The sequence below is a fragment of the Hyla sarda genome, chromosome 7 (genome assembly GCF_029499605.1).
Source record: "Hyla sarda isolate aHylSar1 chromosome 7, aHylSar1.hap1, whole genome shotgun sequence".
Classification (NCBI taxonomy): domain Eukaryota; kingdom Metazoa; phylum Chordata; class Amphibia; order Anura; family Hylidae; genus Hyla; species Hyla sarda.
This window is the reverse complement of record NC_079195.1, coordinates 77295712-77320220: the sequence shown is the minus strand read 5'-3', so window position 1 is coordinate 77320220 and position 24509 is coordinate 77295712. Positions and strand designations below refer to the sequence as shown.

Genomic DNA, 24509 nt, shown 5'->3' with positions numbered 1-24509 from the left:
ACCAGAAATCTACTCTGGCTCATAGCTGGAGAAGTTTTCATTGTCTGGCACAGGGGCGTAGCTGCAGAGGTAGCAGTCGCACCGGGGCCCTGGTGGCTAAGGGGCCCCAAAGCACATCTGCCCCATTAGAGATCAGCAATATAATTGGCATATGGGGCCCTGTGGCAGATTTTGCATAGGGGCCCAGAAGCTACAAGCTACACCTCTGGTCTGGCACATGGACTCCCAAAGTTATTATGAGGCTTGCACCTCCCAATATATTTGGCAAATCTTACTCCTGCTGACTTTAAATTAACATACTCGTGTTAAACACTGGTCTTAATAAATTTCCCCTCATATTCTTATTGGATGGAACGGATGATGAAATTTAGGGCCATACCAAGTGAGTGTCGACAAACAAAAGGCCGGGAACACATTACAATTTTCCGAAGATCAAACCGACAATCTAATTAATCGCCAAACATAGTGTTTTGATTCAGAGATTTTTTTTATCATAGAATTATAATGGAATAAACTTTAAACTGAAAATGATCCCTTTTATTCAGCATCATGGAGCCATAACCTCTATAGAATATTCAACAGTTCTACTTAAATTGTATCTCTTTAAGGGCTCATTCACACGGCTCAGTCCCGTTCATCGACAAACAAGGAATCCAAACAAACCTTGTGCTCAATGGACAACGCTGGGTCCCGACGGATCCCACTCACCTTAATGGATTCTGTTGGGTGTCCGGCATAATAGAGGAGTTGAGCAGAGAAAAAAGTAGGACATGCAGTATTTTTCCTCTGCTCAAATCCCATTCCTTTAAATGGGTGGAGTGATGGAGCACTCTTTAGCGGAGCTCAGTTGTAGGGGGAACCTAGCCTAAGAAAAAGGGCCCATGAAATACGGCAGCTTTCTGTATTCCAAGAGCTCATCTTAGATTAGACCAAAATGATGCATTCATATTCGGTAAACATTTGGCTATTCCCTAAACTGAGCAGAGAGTGTCTGATAAAGAATAAACTATGCAGAGAATAATGCAAAGATAACAAACAATGGTGTTAGTTCTTACTATTTAAAAAACATTACAGCTGTCCAATATAAAGCAAGGGATGTATGGACACCAGCAGGACATACACTGGCATATTTGATGTTCACATGGACTACTATACTAGTAAATCTAAACAGCATAGAACGTTATAGCAAACCATTTGGTCAACTGGTATAGTACTCGTGGACAGATTACTAGAAAGTTCTCCTTGTTGCTATAGCTGACTGAACAATAAGGAATTTGGGCAGTAATAAAGCAGATTACCATAAGGGTAATAGTGGTTAGAAGATTAAATCTTCAACAGAGCGTCAGTAATATTCCATGTTAAAATTGCATTCCAGAGTTTCTTTGCTAATCTCCAGCTAATGGGTCATTTAGGAAAGATCCACCTGTGTCGTTCAGGCATGTAAAATGAAGAAACAGAATCACCCTGGTAGGATGGGGCTCTACATGCCCTCATCCCAGCTTCAGGCTTCCCATTAAACACGTTAAAGTCATTCACTGTCAATCACTAGTGATCCTTTAATCCTGACTCTAGAGCAGAGGAGGCCTAGATGCACACACATGAGTAGCTTTCAACTAGGTGCCAGAAGGCATGTCTGTGGGTTCAAGGCCATATAAAACGGTGATGCATACCCCTGGTCTGCTAAATTCCAGGACGCTCGCCCTTCATTCCAGGGCAGTCATCTCAGCTACAATCAGCGCTGTGTACTCAGGCAATTCCCAGTGATTAAACTGTTTGTTCAGCCTTTTATTTACCTTCATCAACCTGTGTAGAAAGGGCTGTGGCGGGAACGACTTATCGGGGCCAGCAGATGTGGGAACAGAATTCTGTTAATGCTAAACCTGTCCTGAGTCGAAGCAAGTTTAGTTTTTGGGAGGGGCCGACAAAGAAATGCTGTGTCCTGTGATCAAGGATCAAGTATCCACATAAGGCATGGTGTAGGTGGGCACAAACCGCACAAAGATTGTTGGGATCGTATAAAAAAAAAAAAAAAAAAAAAAAAACATGTTTGTGTGGTAGAGGGTGTGATTCAAAGGGCAGATGGAGATACCCTAGGGGCAGATGGCATTAACCCCTTGTATTCGTGACGCCAGGGCGTGGTTTATCCTCAATACCACCCAAAGGTATACAGATAGCTCCTGGGCTAGGCACGGGGGCAATAATGACGGATTACGGATAATGGTAGCTTTACTGAGGGTAGACAGATGGTAAAGTCTATACAGTTCAGCCAGGGCCCAAGGAGGTGAACAGTGACTCAGAGACCTTAAGGGCTTGCTGGGACTTGTAGTAGATATGGTCAATTTAATGCAGGCCATGCTGACTTGACAAATGATGACTGTGACTGACTTGACTGATGACTGACAATACTGAGACTGTAGCCTACTTGTAGCTCATGGCTGCAGACATGATTTGAAGCCTCCAATGGCTCTGGACACTCTCTAGGACACGATTTGACCTCAGCAAAGACTTATTAGGAAAGAGGGAGAGCTAGCTCCACCCAGGGCCTATATGGGAGAGACTAGCAGGGAGCACATAGGTCCCCTCTGGGATCACCTGGTCACTGGTACCTCCTGGGTAACAATCACATGACAAATCACATGGTAAACAGTCCTATAGTGACAACGTTTTCTGAACACATTACATGGTATTATACATTAGAAATATATTTACAGGGGGGGGGGGGGGCAGATGCAAGGGGCCCAGGGGACACTGTAGGGAGGCTGCCTGACAGGGCAGCAGGAGTATGGGGTTACACCTCCCGTACCGGGCCACCAAATTTGCCAAACTACCGTAGATATATTTTTCAATGTTCTGGAGGAAAAAAAAGTATAAAGCTGATAAAATGAAGTGGAATTTCGTTCTTTTTTAATTCATGTTTATACAGTGCTGTGGTTAAATTCAAGCCAGTAGGAAAGTAATCAAACCCATACTTGAAGACGTCAAATAATATAACCAAAGATAACCAAAGCCTGTCCTGGAATGCTTGGAGTTGTAGTTTTGCAACATCTGGAGGTCCGCAGTTTAAAGACCACTGAAATTTAGGTTAAGGATACCTGGATGTTACTTTTCTTTTATACATTTTCCTTTCTTCTATACATTTGCCATGTACACATATTCCCTCTTTAGATTAAAGAAAATCAGCAGCATTTCCAAAGGCATGGCCACAGCAATGAATCTGCACCAGAAGGTGTGGATTTGTTGCCGTAGATTTGGGAGTCCTCTCCAAAATGATTATTTAGTTTGCTGACATCTGATGAAACTACCCAGCATCCAACTCTGCTTTTTGAGTCACTTAAAGGAGTACTCCGGGATAGAAAAACATATCCCCTATCCTAAGGATGAGGGATAGGTGTCAGATCTGGGGAGTCCAACCACTGGGACCCCGCACGATCTCCTGTCCGAGGCACCTGGTTTCCTCCTAAATGGGGCGTGTCAACCAATGCAAGAAGCGGTGACCTACACGCCCACCACATGCATCTCTATGTAGAGCCAAAGCTCTGCACTCGGGAATCTCTGGCTCTCCCATAGAGCTGCATGGAGGGGGATGTCGGCCTGAGCTTCGTGTGGTGATCGACAGGCTCCATTTAGAAGGAGAGCCAGGGCACCGCGCGGAACATCGCAGGGGTTCCCAGCGGTCAGACCCCAGCGATCTGACAATTATCCCTTATCCTTAGGATAGGGGATACGTTTTTCCATTCCAGAGTACTCCTTTAAGTCCATGAGGTCCTACTCTTTCCTGTTTGTTGGTGCTGCCCCCATCTTAATCCAATACAAGGGGGGGGGGCACTGGTCCTCCAATCCTAGTGGTAAAAACAAACCTGCTTTTTTTATACATATTTGCTCTACCTTAACACTAATCTACAGTGTGTCAAGTACTAGCCTTGTCTTAAGAAAATCAGTCTAAAAATAAAGTATGCAATGAGCTATCCTTCAAGTTTCAGCACCTTAGAGCAGTGTTTCCCAACCAGTGTGTCTCCAGCTGTTGCAAAACTACAACTCCCAGCACTGCCTTTGAGCCAGCAGATACTATTATAAAAGGGACATTGTCTACAAATATTCACTTTGTTTTTTATGTCCAGGTATACAAATGGCGTTGTGCCTCATCAGCAAAGAAGAGAAGCAAACACAAGAAGTAGTAAATGGAACAATACTGAAGCACTAGGACACAGGTAAAAGTGAGCAGAGAACACAAAGATTAGAAGAAAAGGTGCATGTCCAACATAGTAATTTACACAGGAGAAAACACACACACACCAGCTGGTGAACGCACACCCAGGAGTGCTTACATATACACTGCAGACGGGGAGGGAGACCAGCCTGTGGAGGGGGGTTCGGCACTTACATATTGCTATAAAAATGTGCAGTGAAAACACACAGGCACCACTGCAAGTACCAACACGCAGCCGTCTAAGAGCTCACGTATGAACTCCAACAGACAAAAGCACATAAAAAAGCAAAACGTACAGTACACAACCCACAGAGCACAATTACAGCATGAGTCAAAGTGTTGAGTATCGCACAGTGTGCTGAACAGACTTCTAAGGTCCATCCACCTCAGCACTGTATGTTACTGCACATAACAATGATACCTCTGTCTGGGCACCTGAAGGGCACTTTGAAACCACATGGATCAGTCTGACACATATAATGAGCAATAAAAAATGGCAATAAAGAGGATAAAGGGTAGAGTGTCATAGGCTGAAGTATAAGCACAGTACAGAATTCTAAGCATTTGCAAGTAAAGAGCAAAGTATTTATTTTTTCATATTTTTTTTAAATATCATTTTAGTTACACTGACAAATTATCAATATCAAAAGGAGTAACAAAATGAAAAAGGTTGGCCCCTATAGCAAAAATCACTTTACCACCCCTCACCCCATACAACACAGGCCTGGCACTTGTTTGCCCCCACATTTCTACATCTTGTAGGATACAAGTATATACCCATATTCTATACCTGAGCTTTGCTCGTTCCTTTGGGATCTAAAAGGCTGACTGTAGGCTAGGTATTTTACTGTCTATAACTACCAACAAAAAATTGCTCCTAGGCTACGCGTTATATAATAATGATAATATACATGCTATACTTACCTCCACCCATCCCCCACAGTTGCCGTGCCAATGCTCCCATTCCTCTGCTGGTCTCTGCTTCTTCCGAATTCTGTGCCATCCTGACTCCAGAGGACCTGCCCACTCAGCCAATCAGTGGCCACAGCAATGTCTGGCTTTAGTCACCCATTGGCTGTGTAGGCTGGCCCTGTGCAGTCAGGGCAACATATAACATATAACTCAGAAGAAGCAGAGACCAGCAGAGGACCAGTGCATCAGCTGGCAACTGTGGGTGACCAGAGGAGGTAAGTATAGCATGTATATTTTTTTTTTTACAACACAAAGCCATGACGCTAAGTTTTGGTTTGCCTTTAAGTTATCTTTCATTCCTGGCAAAGGTTATGGAATTGCCACACTTAGAGGATGCTAATCCAGCTTTTTCATAAATACACAAATCACAGATATGATGACACAAAGCAATATTTGTTTAATAGCTGAACATTCTGGTTACATGAAACGTAGCTCATACAAATGGAAAGGAAATTATTTACTTAATGCATGATGTTTTAAGCAGAGGGAAAAAAAATTGGAACCAGTTAATACTGAGGTGTAAAAAAAAAAAAAAAAACATGGAATCCTTAATAAAAAAAGAAAATTCTCAGAGGTATGGACTTCACTAATGAAGACAGAAAAAAACAAACTAATTTCTTTAAAGAAAAAAAATGCATCACATTTGTCTCCAGGTTGGGTGTGGTTTTGCCGCTCAGTTTCATTGAAGTAAATGTAGCCAAATCGTAATACCACACACAACCTACAGACAGGAGTGGTACTGTTTTTGGGAAAAAATAGCTATATGCCTCTCCAGAAAAAGCCTTAACACACTTTGCTCTGTGGTACCCAATAGAGATGAGCGAACTTCGGCAGTTGCTGACTTTAGCCTGTATAAATTAGTTCAGCTTTCAGGTGCTCCAGTGGGCTGGAAAAGGTGGATACAGTCCTTGGAGAGTCTTCTAGGACTGTATCCACCTTTTCCAGCCCACCGGAGCACCTGAAAGCTGAACTAATCGCTGTAACTTCGCTCCTCACTACCCATTATCACTCTGTGTAATCACTTCATATTGATGGTATAAATAAATGTCCACATTTTCTATGTACATCTGTGCAATGACTGGTGAAGCAATAATTAACATCTCATGGACATTCATCTGACATGTAACCACCCCCCCCCCCCCCCCACCCCCATCATAAATGAGTTGGGAATGTAATTGTTTTCTTCAGGTGTCATTTTTATAGGTTTCATTAGAATGGCGCCAGACAAAAGTAGTGTCATCTCCTTGGACAATGCAGCTTGGTCAGTCATTACTGAATATTACTTTTATCCAATCAACCCACTGTAACCTTAATTTGGTATGTAAATCCCATTTAAATCTGTTGATTTCTTAAAGGACTGTCACAAACACCGCCTTGAATTTTTTATTCTATGTTGTCTTCCTTGGTCTACTTGTATGTTTTCCATGTAAAATCTTTACATTCTGTTTATACTTGCACCAAATTTTACACACAGTAGACTGGGAACAACCAACATCTTTTGGCACGCTCCTTATTTCATTTAATTCTTGAAGGAGTTTTTTAATACCATATAAACTTATAATTTGACTTGTCACAGTATTTGTTTTAAAAATATAAATTACAAAGTGGATTCCATATGCAATCAATTAAAAAAAAATAATAAGCTTTAATATGTCTGGATGGATGTTTTTAAAGGAGTCAGAAGGTTCATCTGTTAAACATTGTTTTGTGTCATATCTGTGATTTGTGTAAAGTGGCGATTCCATGATTTTGCCAGGGGATATTTTGTGTTACCATCCAAAACAATTTAATGCGGTATGATCTTGTGTTCCTCTAGGTTTCACAGTAAGGTCCTAATGTACCAATTACACGTATCGCTAATACTGTTACTGTTCATATTGTTAGCAACAAATATACATCCAGTCTACTGATGCTAATCAGGATTTTCTTATGTTTCCATGAAGACGTCTTACTCAAAGAAGAGATCAAAGCCCTACATTATTTAGAACAGAAGGCATTTTAAGTCCAAGGGACATCCTGATTATACAAGCATGAATATATTTTCAGCTTCTACACTTCCTGGGCATCTGAACAGCTTGTGAATAGGAAGTTACCATTTTTGTTATTGTGACTACAACTTACATGCTTCGCGAGCCATTTCTATCTAGTGGATCCAGAAGCAAAAACAAAATATTTACCAAATGTTTCAAACTACTAGGCAGACTTGTTTGGCTAAAAACTAAAGCAGTATGCCATTGCATCAAAAGCTGAAAAATCTAAGTATATAAAGCACAGGCAGTGCGGTTGTGTAGAAACAGCATGTACTGTGTGGTGTATACAGCATCTATGTGTTTTTTGTTCTCTGAACAGTCACCTGCTACGCAGAGATGTCTGCAAAGTGGGACACCATGGGACACCTTGGCTGTACAATAATAAATATTGTTCATAACAAATATATATAGTTAGTTTTTTTTTCTCTTTTTATGTCTCTTCCCGTCTTATGGTTCAATGTTTCTTAAAGGGGTACTACCGTGGAAACCTTTTTTTTTTTTTTTTTAAATCAACTGGTGCCAGAAAGTTAAACAGATTTGTAAATCACTTCTATTAAAAAAATCTTAATAATTCCAGTACTTTTTAGGGGCTGTATACTAAAGAGAAATCCAAAAAGAAATGCATTTCCTGTGATGTCCTGACCACAGTGCTCTCTGCTGACCTCTGCTGTCCATTTTAGGAACTGTCCAGAGAAGCATATGTTTGCTATGGGGATTTTCTCCAGTTCCTAAAATGGACAGCAGAGGTCAGCAGAGAGCACTGTGGTCAGGACATCGCAAGAAATGCATTTCTTTTTTCGATTTCTCTTTAGGATACAGCCTCTAAAAAGTGCTGGAAGGATTAAGACTTTTTTTTTATAGAAGTGATTTACAAATCTGTTTAACTTTCTGGCACCAGTTGATTTTAAAAAAAAAGTTTTCCACGGTAGTGCCCCTTTAAAGCCCCAAAAATCGGGCACCTTCTAAACAACTCCATGTTGTCCCATTATAGCCAGACAGAGTGCCAACACACCCAAACACTACATCATATCTGAAGCTACTTCGGCTATTAAGTGTAATTGCCTTTGTTAATGACTCTGTTGGTCTGATAACTGCCCTGCACCTGGCTCTTTTATTATCCACAAACAATAAAGTATTTCTTCTGACTATGGAAAATAAAAACTATATCTTAATAGGACTGCAATTTACCTCAAAGCAACCATTTAATCCGCAACAGTCAAGTCATTGACCAGTAATTTCATCACATTTACTTGTTCATGCAATCTTCAAGAAAAGGGGCTGTGTATATATATATACACACACATACATACACACACACACACACAGTAATCCCTCAATTTACAATGGCCTCAACATGCAATAGTTTCAACATACAATGGTCTTTTCTGGACCATTGTAACTTGAAACCAAACTCAACATACAATGCTACAGACAGTCCAGATCTGTGAAACATGTCAATGGCTGGAAGAACTGACCAATAAGAATGGGCCTTCACTGGTAAAACACCTGTATTCCTAAAGTGCATGCACTGAATTCCTGTCTGGTAGCGCCCCCTACAGTACAGGGAGGTACTAATGTGGATTAGTGGATTAATGTGGAGGTACTAATGTGGATAAGTGCAAGATAATGCACCTGGGGCGTAAAAACCCTCAGGCAGAATATAGATTATTTGACGCAGCCCTGACCTCAGTATCTGAGGAGAGGGATTTAGGACTAATTAATTCAGAAGACTTAAAGATAGGCAGACAATGTAATAGAGCAGCAGGAAACGCTAGTAGAATGCTTGGATGTATAGGGAGAGGTATAAGCAGTAGAAAGAGAGAAGTGCTCATGCCGCTGTACAGAACACTGGTGAGACCTCACATGGAGTATTGTGCGCAGTACTGGAGGCTGTATCTCCAGAAGGATATAGATACTCTAGAGAGAGTTCAGAGAAGAGCTTCTAAACTAGTGCATGGATTGCAGGATAAAACTTACCAGGAAAGGTTAAAGGACCTTAACATGTACAGCTTGGAAGAAAGAAGAGACAGAAGGGATATGATAGAGACTTTTAAATACATAAAGGGAATCAACATGGTAAAGGAGGAGAACATATTTAAAAGAAGAAAAACTACCACAAGAGGACATAGTTTTAAATTAGAGGGGCAAAGGTTTAAAAGTGATATCAGGAAGTATTATTTTACTGAGAGTAGTGGATGCACGGAATAGCCTTCCTGCAGAAGTGGTTGCTGCAAATACAGTGAAGGAGTTTAAACATGCATGGGATAAGCATAAGGCTATCCTTCATGTAAGATAGGGCCAGGGACTATTCATAGTATTCAGATTATTGGGCAGACTAGATGGGCCAAAGAGTTCTTATCTGCCGACACATTCTATGTTTCTATGTTTCTATGTTTACTACATGTTCTGTACTACCTTTAACCTATGCCACGGTTAGCTGCTCCTTTGGCCACCAAGTAAGGGTGACTCCATTTTACTCTTTTAGGACATTGCATGTACTGTACAGGACCCTGAAGAAGCTCCTGTCCTCTACATAGACCAGTATTTCCCAACGAGGGTGCCTCCAGCTGTTGCAAAACTACAACTCCCAGCATGCCTGGACAGCCTTTGGCTGTCCGGGCATGCTGGGAGTTGTAGTTTTGCAAAAGCTGGAGGCACCCTGGTTGGGAAACACTGAAATAGACAGTGATTTACAGCTCCCAGCAGATCTTTCTTACTTTTATATGTAAGGATTTGCTTTATCTATATTAGCTATATATTTATTTTTCTTTAATCCTCACATTTTCCTATTTTTGGATGACATTTTGGTGGCTTCAGAACCAATTACCAGGTTTCCATAGAGTTCTGGTCCCAACATACAATGGTTTCAACATACAATGGTCGTTCTGGAACCAGTTAATATTGTAACTTGAGGGACCACAATATATATATATATATATATATATATATATATATATATATATATATATATATATATATATATATCTTTGTATAATGTATGAAATAGCTGTTGTTGCTAACCACAAGCTCGCTGCTATTGACTGATCTTATTAGATCTATAGTTTGGGTTGAATTGACTGATTAACACAAAAATCCATACCCAGGCGAGAGCACTATTATACAGTCAATCCACTAAAGTGGCACATAAAACGGACAAACTACTGGTAACAGTTTTGTGACAATTTACAAATACCAGATTTTTTCCCATTTTTAAAAATTATATTTCAACAAATTTTGAAATTGTTAAACATAATAATATACAAAAATAGATAAAAGCCTTTATATTTTAACATTATACAATGCGTTCGGAAAATCTTTAGACCTTTTTACATTTCATTGAGGCCTTGTTGTAAAATAAAAAATGTCAAACCCCCCCCCCCCCCATTAAGCTGCACTCAGTACCACAATAAGAATGTAAAAACATAATTTTTGAAATATTTGCAAATTTGTTAAAAGGGAAAAACGAAAACTTTGAATGGACCGTATTTAGACTGTGCACTTTCCAAATGCATCGCACAGTCATGTTACATAAGCATACTCGAGTTAAAGGGGTATTCCAGGAAAAAACTTATATATATATAAATAAACTGGCTTCAGAAAGTTAAACAGATTTGTAAATTACTTCTATTAAAAAATCGTAATCCTTTCAATACTTATGAGCTTCTGAAGTTGAGTTGTTCTTTTCTGTCTAAGTCCTCTCTGATGACACCTGTCTCAGGAAACGCCCAGTTTAGAAGCAAATCCCCATAGCAAACTTCTTCTAAACTGGGTGTTTCCCGAGACAGGTGTCATCAGAGAGCACTTAGACTGAAAAGATCAACCTTAACTTCAGAAGCTCATAAGTACTGAAAGGATTAAGATTTTTTAATAGAAGTAATTTACAAATCTGTTTAACTTTCTGGAGCCAGTTGATATATATAAAAAAAAGTTTTTCCTGGAATACTCCTTTAATGTGCATGACACTGTAACAGCAAAGGCGGGCTTCACATGCAGTATTTTGAAGAAAAATGGTGCAAATCTTTTCATTATATTTTTTCTTAGTAATTATAAAACTAAAACAGTACTTAGTAATCATATTAAACTGAAAAGAGGCACATTTATGTCTACCTGGTCCTACACATTTACTGTTTATAAGAAACGTGGAGGCTTTATAGGGGCTATGGCCCCATTGGTATAAACTTAAATAGAGTATTTTACATAAATGTAGTAAAATCTTGCCTTACTTTGTACCCGCCAATCCGATGTTCTTGTTTGAACTCCTTATTGTTCTTTAGCCACCTCATTGTAGGCTCAGGGTTCCCTGCGGCTGGGCATCGTAACTTCACCGTATTGGCAGCTGGAACAGCATGAAGTTTTTTCTCCATTTTCTCAGGATTGGTCCAGTAAGGAGCCTCTGTAAAACAGAGAAGATTTTGTATTTGTGAATGGTGTAATTGATATGGGGTGTACACGAAGAAAAATAACATGTTCTGCTTGTAAAGTCAGAACAGGCCTGGGAACCCCATTGTGGTGGATGGCCAAGACCAATATAAACTAATGTACAAAACAGAAGCGCACAGCCGCAGACTTACTGATATTATTGTTGTCATTGATGACATTTTCAGAAACATCAGTGTCGTTGTCATCTTCATCGTCTCCTGAAGAGCTGGCTTCTGAAACAAAAAGAGCAATGTGAACTGTAAACCGAAATCCTATGGAATTCACATTAGAATAGCAATTGGCGTTACATCCCGAAATTGGACATTGGTTGCATTTGCGTAGTCAAGTCTAACAAATATCAAGACTTATGGAGTAGAAAAAGGACTTCAAAAGAACCAGGATTTTCGGCACTGACCACGGAAGGATAGATGGAGCCCAGGTAAAAGAATCAAGGTTTAATAGCAACGCGTTTCACCGCGCATGCGCGGTGAAACGCGTTGCTATTAAACCTTGATTCCTTTACCTGGGCTCTGTCTATCCCTCCGTGGTCAGCGCCGAAAATCCTGGTTCTTTTGAAGTCCTTTTTCTATTCCATAATTCTTCAGGAAGGCTGCAGACTATAGGATTGTGATCCTAAAATCACACGCGATCAGCTTTGTTGTGTATGCCACTACACAACTCAACAGGGTGAGCACGGAAATTTTCCTTTTCCCTTTTCCCCCCCCTTGCGCTGGCTATACTCCACAGGGAGCACCTCTCTTCTTTCTCTTTTCAAATATCAAGACTTGTACAGGTACATTTTTAGAAAGCTGTGAGGCACAGAAGTAAGCCAATACCACATGCAGGGATTCTAAAATTCTTCCACCCACACAAGCTTTGGTGGGTCTTCACATAGTTCATAGGTATCCAAAAAGGAGGTAAAAGGGTCAAATTACTAAAAGGTGTACCGAGTCCAGGAAAAGAGCAGAGTCGGAGGGCTCATTTATCTATTCAATGACAAATTGTCAAATCCAGCCCATTGTTTGCAACAAAATGTCGATGACATACAGAGTATTATGGTCTGATAGGTTACACCTCTATTCTCCAGTCACTCACCTGTGACATTCACAAGGAAGAAATGTGCATTGCTTTGGCCGCCTTTATGCACTGCACAGGCATACAGCCCTGAATCCCTGAGGACCGTCTCGTTTATCAGCAAGTAGTTCATGACAATCACCGTCCTATTGCTGGATTCTAATTTCACCCCATCCTTAGTCCAAACCACCAGGGACACGTTGTTGTAAGGACAGCGCAGATCAAGAGGCTTACCGGGGCTAACGGTAAATACATCCGGCTGGGAGATTTGGTATTTGGTTGGAGGTTCTGCATGAAAGGATAGAGGAAAAGCAGCAGAAAAGGGGAAGACACCAAATGTCAATAAAGCACCCACAGCAAAATCGATTCTCAGCTAGAAGTGCAGGTCCTACTTGCTGGTGTACAAGCTATGCAGAGATATTAGTGAGGTTAAACAAACCATGCATTATAGTAGTAGCAACACCAAAAGCTCCAGGGTAAAGACACACAATCCACCGCTAGATTTGGTAAACTACAACCTCCCTCATTTCCAGGAACTTAACATGGGTGCAACTTGTACAGCTGCACAGGGGCCAAGAAGGTGAGGAAGCCCAGTAAAGCAGTTTCCTACTATTAATATTTTACATGTAAGTGATTGAGTTCATGACTTTTCTAGCTCATAGTAACTGATAGATTGTCCATGATAGGGCTAAATGGGTTCTTTATGATGGGCTGGGGGAGAGCAACGGGCCCTCTTCTGTGTCAATCCACGAGCATTTCATACCAGTCATCTGCAACCAATGAGGCCACACATTGTACTTACACTTTGGGTGCATATTGGGAAACCAGCCGACCAGTATGCTGACTGAAACCACAGTATATACCAGTCAGATCAATTTATTTTAATAGATCAAGCATTACCCAGAAGTGACTACATTTGAAATATATGCAAGCATATACTGTTTTTTGTAGGACCCAAAAGTATGGTTGTCTGCAATTTTGAGTCCCACAAAAAAAAACTAAAAAAAAAAAACAAACTAATGGAATCTGGAACTTCTGAATCAATTGTAACATTCTGAAAGATCCTTAATGAAACATGTCACACCACAGATTTTTTTTTATTTTTATAAAATTAATTTTACAAAATCCAACGTGTTTAGGATACAAGCCATTGTTCAAAGCATAATAAGCATTGTACAACAAAAAGAGAGAAACACAGCCGCACATCCACCATTTGTATTTTGATCTACTTGTTTCTCAGAATAAGTTCAAAAACTAACAGGTTGTTAGTATACATTTTGATCAAAAATACAAGCCCACTCGCCACGTCAAGGCCACCTAGTCAGAGGGCTGGGAGAATGGCAGGGAGTACATGGTAGGTGTTCCCACTTGTGTGGTGCTCTGTGGCAACCATTCTTTCTGTGATGCTTTATCTGTGGGGTGATGTGACACGGAGCAAGGGGCTTGGTCGGGCAGCAGTGCGGCTGCCTGGCCACTGGGTCGTTCCCCCTGTGGGCTTGGTGTCACGGAGGCAGTGGTTGTCGCCCGGTGCTACGCCAGTGGTAGGTTAGGGACCCACTCTGGCTAGGTGGCCTAGACGTGGCGAGTGGGCTTGTACTTCTAGATAAAAATGTATACTAACAACCTGTTAGTTTTTGAAATTATGTTGTACATAATTAGCATTGTGCTATAAACAAAGACTTACGGCACAGTGGTTAGCAGTGTTGCCTTGCAGCACTGGAGTCCTAGATTCAAAATCCCATCAAGGACAACATCTGCAAAGAGTTTGTATGTTCTCTCTGTGTTTCTTCCGGGTACTCCTGTTTCCTCCCACACTTCAAAACATACAGATTTTTTTCAAATCAACTAGTGCCAGAAAGTTAAACAGATTTGTAAATTACTTTTATTAAAAAATCTTAATCCTTTCAGATGCTGTATGCTCCACAGGAAGTTGAGTAGTCATTTCCCGTCTGACCACAGTGCTCTCTGCTGACATCTCTGTCCATGTCAGGAACTGTCCAGAGCAGGAGAGGTTTGCTATGGGGATTTGCTCCTACTTTGGACAGTTCCTGACATAGACAGAGGTGTCAGCACAGAGCACTGTGGTCAGACAGAAAAGAACAACTAAACTTCCTCTGTAGTATAAGCAGCTGATAAGTATTGAGAGGATTAGGATTTTTTAATAGAAGTAATTCCCAAATCTGTTTAACTTTCTGGAGGCAGCTGATTTGAAAAAAAGTTTTCCACCAGAGTACCCCCTAAAGACTGTGAGCCCAAATGGGGATGAGGACCAATTTGAGTGTACATCGCTGTGGAATCTGTGTGCATTATAAAAATAAAGAATTATTATAATTATTATTTCTTAATTTCAGAGTGCATTGAATATTTGTTCAACTTCTATGGTGTAACACATTTCTTATACGATCTTTAACGTTACAGATTTGCCAATTGCCAGATTTCAGCGCCAATTTTTTCCTAAAGATCACTGCCTTGCAAGCAGCCTATTTTGGACCCTCCATATACAGGCGGCAATGAAGGAATCAGATACAAAGAATAGGTGAGAATTATGTTCTTTAATATTGACATCAATGGATGCATTGGTTGTACATTAGGTATACATTGCCTTACAGGTCAGACAGTTTTCCGACTTATACCACAAGCTTACGGCTAGTTTCAGATGTAACCCTAGCCGTATCTGAACAGTGCCTTTGTAGTGTATCATATCTTGACTACATATTAGAGCAGATAACTCCCCAACCCCATAGAACAACCAATGTGACATAAACAAGGGCATTTTCCCCTACAAAAACGTATGCGGTACAAAATAGGCCAGGTTAGCATACAGAAGTACATCAAATTTTGATTAAAAAAATTAATAATGATAAAATATATACTAGAATGATAGCAGAAGTGCTAGGAACATCCAGGGTGATGCAGTCCCAGATTGATTTCTCCATATGACATCATTGCACAAGTTATCAGTCCTGTTGAGCCTCCTGCTAGCACTTTACTTAAGTGACCATCTGTTTTGGTTACGAGGGCAACGTAATGAGAAGCTGGTAAGGATCATCTTTTTGGTTCAAAATTAAATTGACTTCAGGAATCTGCCTGCTTTAGCTATACTAGGTTACATATCTGAGGGCTGGGGCGGTTTTCACTTACAGCTATCGTGTCGACATTAACCCTTTATGGTAGTAAAAAAAAAAAAATTGGCGTTTTTTTTTTTCTTTCATTAACTCCAGCTGACACAAGAGAAGCTCCCTATAGACCGTGGAATTCACTAACGCCAAGAGAGAATTGTATTCCCGATTTGCAGGCATGCCCATAGAAGGAGATAGTTGAGAAGCTGACTCCTTCAGACAAAAGTAGGAGGAAAAAAAAGGTATAGGTGCTCTCTGTGAATGGGGGGGATAAACCTTTAGGGCAGTGGTCTCCAAAATGGCGGACCTCCAGAAGTTGCAAAACTACAACACCCAGCATGTCCGGACAGCCGTTGGCTGTCCGGGCATGATGGGTGTTGTAGTTTTGCCACTTCTGGAGGTCCGCCATTTTGGAGAACACTGCTTTAGGGTCTCATGTGAAAGCATAGAAACAGGATATATTTTTTAGCAGGAAGTTCCATACCGGACTATAACAGTAACTTTTGCAGCAAATACAGAACACTTTTTCAGACAGAGGATTTTTTGTCCCGTTCTCCTGTCATTTTTTTTTCCAGCACATAATGCAAAATAAAATAAAATAAATAGTTAGATAGATAAATAAAAGGGATTTAAAATCCTCATTTTGCTACCGACTAGCAGTAAATAAACAGCAAAATCTGCAGAAATTGTACTGCATATTTTCACTGTTTCCCTTATGTTTTTTGGGAAAATTGACGGAACGGAACGGATAGTACAGTATTGTATTCCACTGTGGCTGTTGCCTATGCAAGGGAAATCAGAAATAAATTCACCTTGGGTGAGTGTACACTAAGGCTAGGTCCAAACGTCGGAATTTCGGTCTGAAACTCCGCTGTAGCAAAATCCCATTGGTGTCAATGGAATTCCACTGCACAGTGAAAACTACGGAATATCAGCGGCGGACATTCCACAGCCAAAAGAATGGTCTTGTTCATTCTTTAGGCAGAATCTTCTCTGCAGACTTTGCAGTCTAAGGGGACGGCATTGTCCGCGTGGTCCTAGCTCTGACTGATTTTGCCTCGCTGGAAATTTTGTAGAGTCAACCGAGGCTAAAAGTTAAAGGGGTAATCCACCCCTAGATATCTTATCCCCTATCCAAAGAATAAGGGATAAGATGTCTGATTGCAGGTGTCCCGCCGCTGGGAACCCCCGCGATCTCTCCTGCAGCACCCTGTGTTATCTGTTGCACGGAGCGAGATGACGGGCGATACAGGGGCCAGAGTATTGTGACATCACGGCCCGCCCCCTTGTGATGTCACGGTCCATCCCCTCAATGCAAGTCTATGGGAAGAGGCGTGGCGACAGTCACGCCCACTCCCATAGACTTGTATTGAGGGGGCGGGTCTGTGACATCATGACCTCTGTATCGCCCGTCATCAGACACGGAGCGAAGTTCGCTCCGTGCAGCAGATGACACAGGGTGCTGCAGGAGAGATCACGGGGGTTCCCAGTGACGGGACCCCTTTGGATAGGAGATAATATGTCTAGGGGCAAAGTACCCCTTTAAGTGTTCTTGAAGGATGTAGTGTTCTTGAAGTCTGCTTGACTTCTAAGAGCATCTACTGGGTTCTACTGTGGTGTCCATCATTTTGAGGGGAAGAGCTGCATGCTGGACTCTTGATGTTAAATCGGACAGAACCAACAGAGACTCTGACCATCATGTGAACAAAGCTTTACATGGTGTATACAAACACACAGTCTTGCCATGTTCTGTAGAAAGGGAGAGGTTCCTTAAAAGTGACTCTCTAGCTAGTAGAGGAGACTTCTGTCTTTAAGGTCCACATGGCGATATAGGTTGTCCTGATGGGTCTTGCTTTGCCTTCCAAATGATTTCTTATAACACAGATCTTATATCTTGCTGGCCTGCTCAATCCACATTCCCATTTTTGTCTTTTTCAGGCATATGAATAGTAAGTCAGGCTTCTTGCAGCCTTGCAGAAGGGATATAACTGTACACGCTGTACTCGGTCATGGCTGGTCTACTCTCAATGCAAAGCAAGACAAGACAACTATACAGGTTCTCAATGTTTACATAAGGGTGTTTACACAGGGATGGGTTCTGTGTCTCCACCGGTAAAACTATAGCCCCCGCGTACAAGTACAGGCACAGACCCTAACAGGGCCATTAAGCTGAGAAGAAAAAGGATGTCATTTTGAAAATGACTTGATTTTCTATGACTTCATACTTAACGATAACTCTCTACACACCCACACAGAAGGAGGACGGCCATTTTGAAAGATTTCCTAAGAATGCAAACTATCAGTAATGATCGACATCAGCGCTTGCATCATGCCTTAGTAATGTCAAACACTATCTGCAAATGAACTGGCTAACAAGAGGTTCAGGCCATAAGGTGGGCACTAATATGATTGTGAAAGACCATCTTCAACAAGCAAAACTCTATGTACTAGCTTAGAGGGGGGTTTTCCAGTTTCATGTAAATAAAGCTTGTGATCTAGTTTTGCAACATTCCATTCACATTTTCTTCCAATACCACTTAAAAGATCTCTGTTCCCTGTCAGCGAATGATATGTTTTAGTATTTTCTGCACCTAAGATCCCATTTACATCACACTTTCTGAGCACAGTCGGTATATGTCAACAACCTATCGCACAACATGTTCCTAGCAGGCCCCTTGAATTTAATGGACCAAAGGTAGCATAATAGGGGAAGTTTTATTAAAACCTGTGTAGAGTAAGAGTGGTGCTGTTGCCCACCGCAACCAATCAGATTGCTTTTTCAGAGGCCTTTTAAAAAAAATGAAAGAAGCTATCTGATTGGTTGCTATGGGCAACTGCAGCACTCTTCCTCTACAAAGGTTTTAATAAAACTTCCCCATAGTGTCCATGTTAAGTCAGTATCCTGAACATTTACAGTTTTTGGCCCCACAAATTTGAGAAATTAACCTAATATAGTCACTTTCAGACTCTTTAGTTCATTAATGTCAATGGGAATACTGTACCTTCTACATTGTCCTATGGACATTACCAACATAAAGACTCGAAGCCTGCAGTAGACTCTACTTCAGAACTATTATTTTCTTCTCTATATTTGCTTTCTGTTTGTTAAAAATTTTAAAATTTGTTGCATGGATATGATTTTACAATATCTATTCGACTCCAAAAAAACACTATTGTAGGGAATACCAGAAATATGTTGCGGACTCGGTATATACAGCCAAACCTTACTGATGGGTTGCCTATGTATACTGGCAATGTGTTCAGAAAACGTGGCCCCTAATAAAATTTTCACCAATAGGAGTTTTCTACAATTCTATCCAGTCGAGGCGATCCTACGATGATCTATATACAATAGGAACACAATTGTCTCTCTCCTGCCCAAATCAGTTGCTACAATGTATTCATTTAGGTCAAATGTATCAGGTTGTTTATAGCTCGCAGTGAATTGCCGACACTGGATATAATGTAGCAAAGTCTCTTCTGTGAAAAGTATTTGGTCTGTATAGGTTCTTAGGCTCCTTTCACACTATGAATTTTTCCGTTTACAAACTTCCGTCACATGTTCCGTCACTACAGCTGCCAAACCCGGCCGTTACAAAACCCCTGACGGCCGTGACTAAGTTGCATTGCAGTCTATGGGGTTTCGTAACTGCCCGTTTGCACCCGTATATGCTCATAATTCATTACGGGCGTTATACAGTGACGGGACATCGTGGCGAAAAAATTATTGCATGCACGGAACTATTTCACAGTGTGAAAGCAGCCTTAGCCTCTGGAGGTGACCAAAGAAAGTTTCTATTCAGTAAAGTAAGCAGAGCTCTTGAAATACTAGCCCTCATTTACTAAGAATGGAGCGTTTATCTTGGAGCGATTTCAGGTTTACTCAGTGTATTTTTCACTAATCTGTCGCACGTCAATTTCATTTTGTGTCGCACGGGTTGAAATTTGTGTCGCACGCTAAATTGTGTGAAAGGGAATGGCCATGATTGATCAGTATTTTTATTTTTTTTAATGGTTGGGGCTGCCTTGAAAAACTTATTTTTGGTTGCAATATACCCCGATACCTGTTGAATTGTAATTGAAAAAAAACATTAAAAAAAAAAATAATAATAATTAGATTACAATAAATATAATCCTGATCGGGATGTATCATGTAGAAATTTGAATTATAAACTAAAGGTTAATAATAAAAATAGGTAATTAAAAGATATAATTAAATACATTTCCCCCCAAAAAATGGGTTTAAACAATATACAAATGTCTATAAAAAGGTTTTCAACATAAGCACTCCATTTTAATTACTTTACCGACTGCTCAAAGATGAAGAGTTTTGGTTTCATCAAACTCACACGTTTTTATGTGTATTATTATATTTTCTCACACACTCGGAGCGATTTTTTCGTTTTGTCGGGAACACACCCCTTTTTTTTAAACCACGCCCCTTTTGTTGGGTTTTAAAACCACTCGGAGAGATGCTGGTTCATATCGGTAAAATGTGTCGCATAAAGTGTCGCACAGCACAGTTGGAGTTGCACAACCCGACAAAAAGTGACGGGATTACCTTAGTAAATGAGGGCTACTGTGTATTAAAATACTTTATAATAAACTTTGTGATTATGTTTTATATAAGTGATTTTCAAACCATGCATCTCCAGCTGTTGCAAAACTACAACTCCCGGCATCCCCGGACAGCCAAAGGCTGTCCGGGGATGCTGGGAGTTGTAGTTTTACAACAGCTAGAGACATGCTGTTTGGTAAACACTGTTTTATATATATACAATTGGTTCAAGTTCGGCGCCAGTCAGGTGCCATACGGAAACTCTGTTTGCTTGTCGTACTTGATCGCCTTCTCTATAAAATGATCATTTTTACAAGAAACAAAGCGCAATAATGATGAACCTTGTATTAATTCTTTTTTATTAGACCTGTGTTTTGTGTACTGTGTGCATGGCACATGATCTTGGCCTTGGCACATGACCACCATGCAGTCACTAAGGTGACTGCATGGCAGCTGTTCTTGGAGGATTGCGCCAGAAATACTTTGTATTTGCCAACAACTCCCTTCTATTTATATGTTCTACAGTACAAACTAGATATTTTAATAAGCTTTGGAAAAATGGACAATTACAAAGTCTTATCATACTGTCTGTGTCTGAATAAGGATTTGTTCTTGTGTTTGGATTCAGACGCAGACAGCTAAGGACAACTGTGGGTTGCCTATGGTAATGTACGGTATGGTATGGTAATGTATGGTATGGAATGGAATGGTAATGTATGGTATGGTGGTTCCATAGACCAGTAAGATAAAAAAAAAAAAAAAAAAAAAATGGTTTTCTCAACACTATAAAACATTTATATTCCCATTACACCCTCTACGAATCCTTGCTGATTTAGTATATATCCAGAACATGTTGTCATTTTGCATACTGGGCACCTTAAAGAAATTTATATATTTAATTTTTTTATGTACTTTTTAACAACAAAAACTAGAAATTTTAAATAAATAAAAATAAAAAAAACAACTAGATTTCTCATTTCCAATGCATTTCTGGCTTTGGTTTCCCCCCCCCCAAAAAAAACTAAACATGAACACTCAGTTTTTTGTGGTGTGTTTTGGATTTTTGGGGGGATTGTCTGACATTAGACCACTCTGCTATGACACAGGGTAAGCTCGTGAGCCTGTGTCATAGCAGGGGAGCGGGCACAGGGCGTAAAGGTATGCCCTGCGTCCTTAAGGGGTTAAAGGGGTACTCTGGTGGAAAACATTTTTTTTCAGCTGCCTCCAGAAAGTTGAACAAATTTGTAAATTACTTCTATTAAAAAATCTTAATCCTTCCAGTACTTATTGGCTGCTGAATACTACAGAAGAAATTCTTTTCTTTTTGGAACACAGTGCTCTCTGCTGACATCTCTGTTCATTTTAGGAACTGTCCAGAGTAGGAGAAAATCCCCATAGAAAAAATCCCCATAGCAGACAGTTCCTAAAATGGACAGAGATGTCAGCAGAGAGCACTGTGTTCCAAAAAGAAAACAAATTCCTCTGTAAAAAAGTTTTCCACCGGAGTACCCCTTTGTAGTGCCAAAGCCAAGAATGGATACTACTATCCCCAGTCCCAACAGGGTGAACAACCATTCATTAGAATGCCCCCTTGCCACCACCTTCATCAATTCCTAACAGGTACTTTCTATTTCTCTTATGGCTCTCTCAATGACACTCTAGAGCAGTGTTTTCCAACTAGTGCACCCCATGTATTGCAAAACTCCAACTCCCTGCATGCTTGGACAGCCATAGGCACGTAGGGAGTTGTAGTTTTGCAACAGCTGGAGGCACCCTGGTTGGAAAATACTGCTCTAACAAAACTACAACTCCCACTACAACTATAATTCCCTGACAGCCACAGGCTATTAAGGCATACTGAGAGTTGTAGATTGGCAACAGCTGGAAAGGGTCAGGTTGGTAAACACTTCTTTAGAGGGTAGTCTACTAAACCTTTCTCTCACCCTGGTTGTTTTCAGGACCAATAGAAGATATTTTCTAAGTAATAAAAAGAAAGCTTAAAGGAGTATTCCAGGAAAAAAAACTTCTTTTTTTTCATATCAACTGGCTCCAGAAAATTAAAAACAGATTTGTAAATTACTTTGATTAAAAAAAATCTTAATCCATCCAATAGTTATTAGCTGCTGAAGTTGAGTTGTTCTTTTCTGACTGACAACAGTGCTCTCTGCTGACACCTCTGTCTGTCTCAGGAATTGTCCGGAGCATAAGAGGTTTGCTATGGGGATTCGCTCCTACTCTGGACAGCTCCTGAGACAGGTGTCATCAGAGAGCAGTTAGACAGAAAAGAACAACTCAACTTCAGCAGCTGATAAGTACTGAAAGGATTAAGATTTTTTTAATAGAAGTAATTTACAAATTTTTTTTACTTTCTGGAGCCTGTTGATATATATAAAAAAAATAGTTTTTTCCTGGAATACCCCTTTAAATTTACAATTCAGGAGAATTGATTGCAGCATGTGTGTACCTCTGTAGATACTAACTTAAGTCTACTATTATCACTGCATATGAAGGTATTGATAATACTGAGCTGGATTTATAAAAAAAATAAAAAATAAAAAAACTTTGTCTTCTTGAGCAATCTCAAGTCCAAGCTGTCAGGTTTGCTCATCAATCAGCTGGGATGCACATCTTAAGCTATTTTTATTTTGCTTCTGGTATAACTTCCTTTTAAATCCCATAATAACACTAGCGTTCACCTCATATCCTGATCTACGTTCTTTAAGATAATTATCTGATTCTTTTTTTGGGGTGGGGGCTTGAATGTTGAAATAGGAACCTGAGCACAGTAAAGATCCTGGCTTTTTCTTGAATGACTTCTAATATCATGAGCTGTGATGTCGGTGGATTTCGGTGTAACAAAAATGGTACATTACCCTACCTGACCAGGTATATACTCATGACTGCACTGCATGTATGCAAAAATAGCTCTCCTTTTGGAAGCTGCTATGATCTGTTTCTACGTGCATGGAAATTGCTGTGTACAGTATGGCTGGTCTCTTATGAGCCCCAACATACACATGCATACCCCTTGGAATGAGAAGAGGGAAGAAAACCACTGCCAGACACCCCTGGTGGTAACTTGTTTCCCCGAGAACAATAGGATGGGGCAAGACAAAAACCAACAGGTCTGTCTATTTTCAACACCAACATCTTGGGAGGCAGTCAGGAGGCCAAAATGCACATCATATGATCAACTGGTTGGACCAAGACAGCAGGTTTGGCTGACTATAACCTAATGTATGTGCCCAGCTTTACAATACAGCAATAGAAACGAGTGGTCATCTAGTCTATACTAACCCCTTGTACAATGCTGTACAAGTAAGCTTTATGGCATAGTAAAATTAAGTATTCTTCAGGTGTTAAACCTACCATACCACTAACCACCAGGGACAGTAGGACGGTGCATGCTGTTGCACCCCTTTCCATGATCCATAGGTTACTTCTTGTACATTAGGGTTATATGAACAGGTTTCCATTGCCTATTAAATAGATACGGCCACATTGGCAACCACTGGCCACTTTTATAGAACATATGTGTAGAAAGAAGAGTGGTCCCGGCACCAACTACCTGCTGCTGTTCAGACCGTGACACTTAACAGGAGGTTTGATGCTATACCTGGAAGTCACACCTGTAGCCTGTCTGGTGGTATACACGCTGTGTAGTGTAGTACAGTCCGCTATTATTGGAAGAACAGAAGCGGAGCACTCACCAGGTTCTTGAAACAGGGACTTCTTTAATTCACTGGAATAGTGAAAATGGGCTTACAGACAGGGGAGCGGATGGAACACATGCGAGGGTATGCAAGCTGGTGACAGACCGTTCTCGCGCAGGAGCGCTTCGTCAGGCCGATACATCGGCCTGACGAAGCGCTTCGGCGTGAGAACGGTCCGTTGCCAGCTTGCATGCCCCCGCATGTGTTCCATCTCGCTCCCCTGTCTGTAAACCCATTTTCACTATTCCAGTGAATTAAAGAAGTCCCTGTTTCAAGAACCTGGTGAGTGCTCCGCTTCTGTTCTATAGAACATATATCTCATATCTATTGTAGTCAATTACTTCCTAAAAATCTGCTCCAAGTCACACTGGAGGCCATATTTATCTTTATACAAAAGATGATAGATCAGCAATATAG

The 24509-nt window shown here is 40.6% G+C and overlaps 1 protein-coding gene across 2 annotated transcripts in view; it reads right to left on the bottom strand.

Annotated features, from left to right (window-relative positions):
- FGFR2 (fibroblast growth factor receptor 2) overlaps nt 1–24509 on the bottom strand; it is a 102490-nt gene that overhangs the window by 36319 nt on the left and 41662 nt on the right. For both annotated transcript variants that reach the window (XM_056529743.1, XM_056529744.1), the window contains exons 3-5: nt 12724–12990; nt 11781–11861; nt 11433–11602 (exon numbers count right to left, since the gene is read on the bottom strand). In XM_056529743.1, the coding sequence (XP_056385718.1) occupies nt 11433–11602; nt 11781–11861; nt 12724–12990 (518 nt within the window). The remainder of the gene's footprint in view (nt 1–11432; nt 11603–11780; nt 11862–12723; nt 12991–24509) is intronic.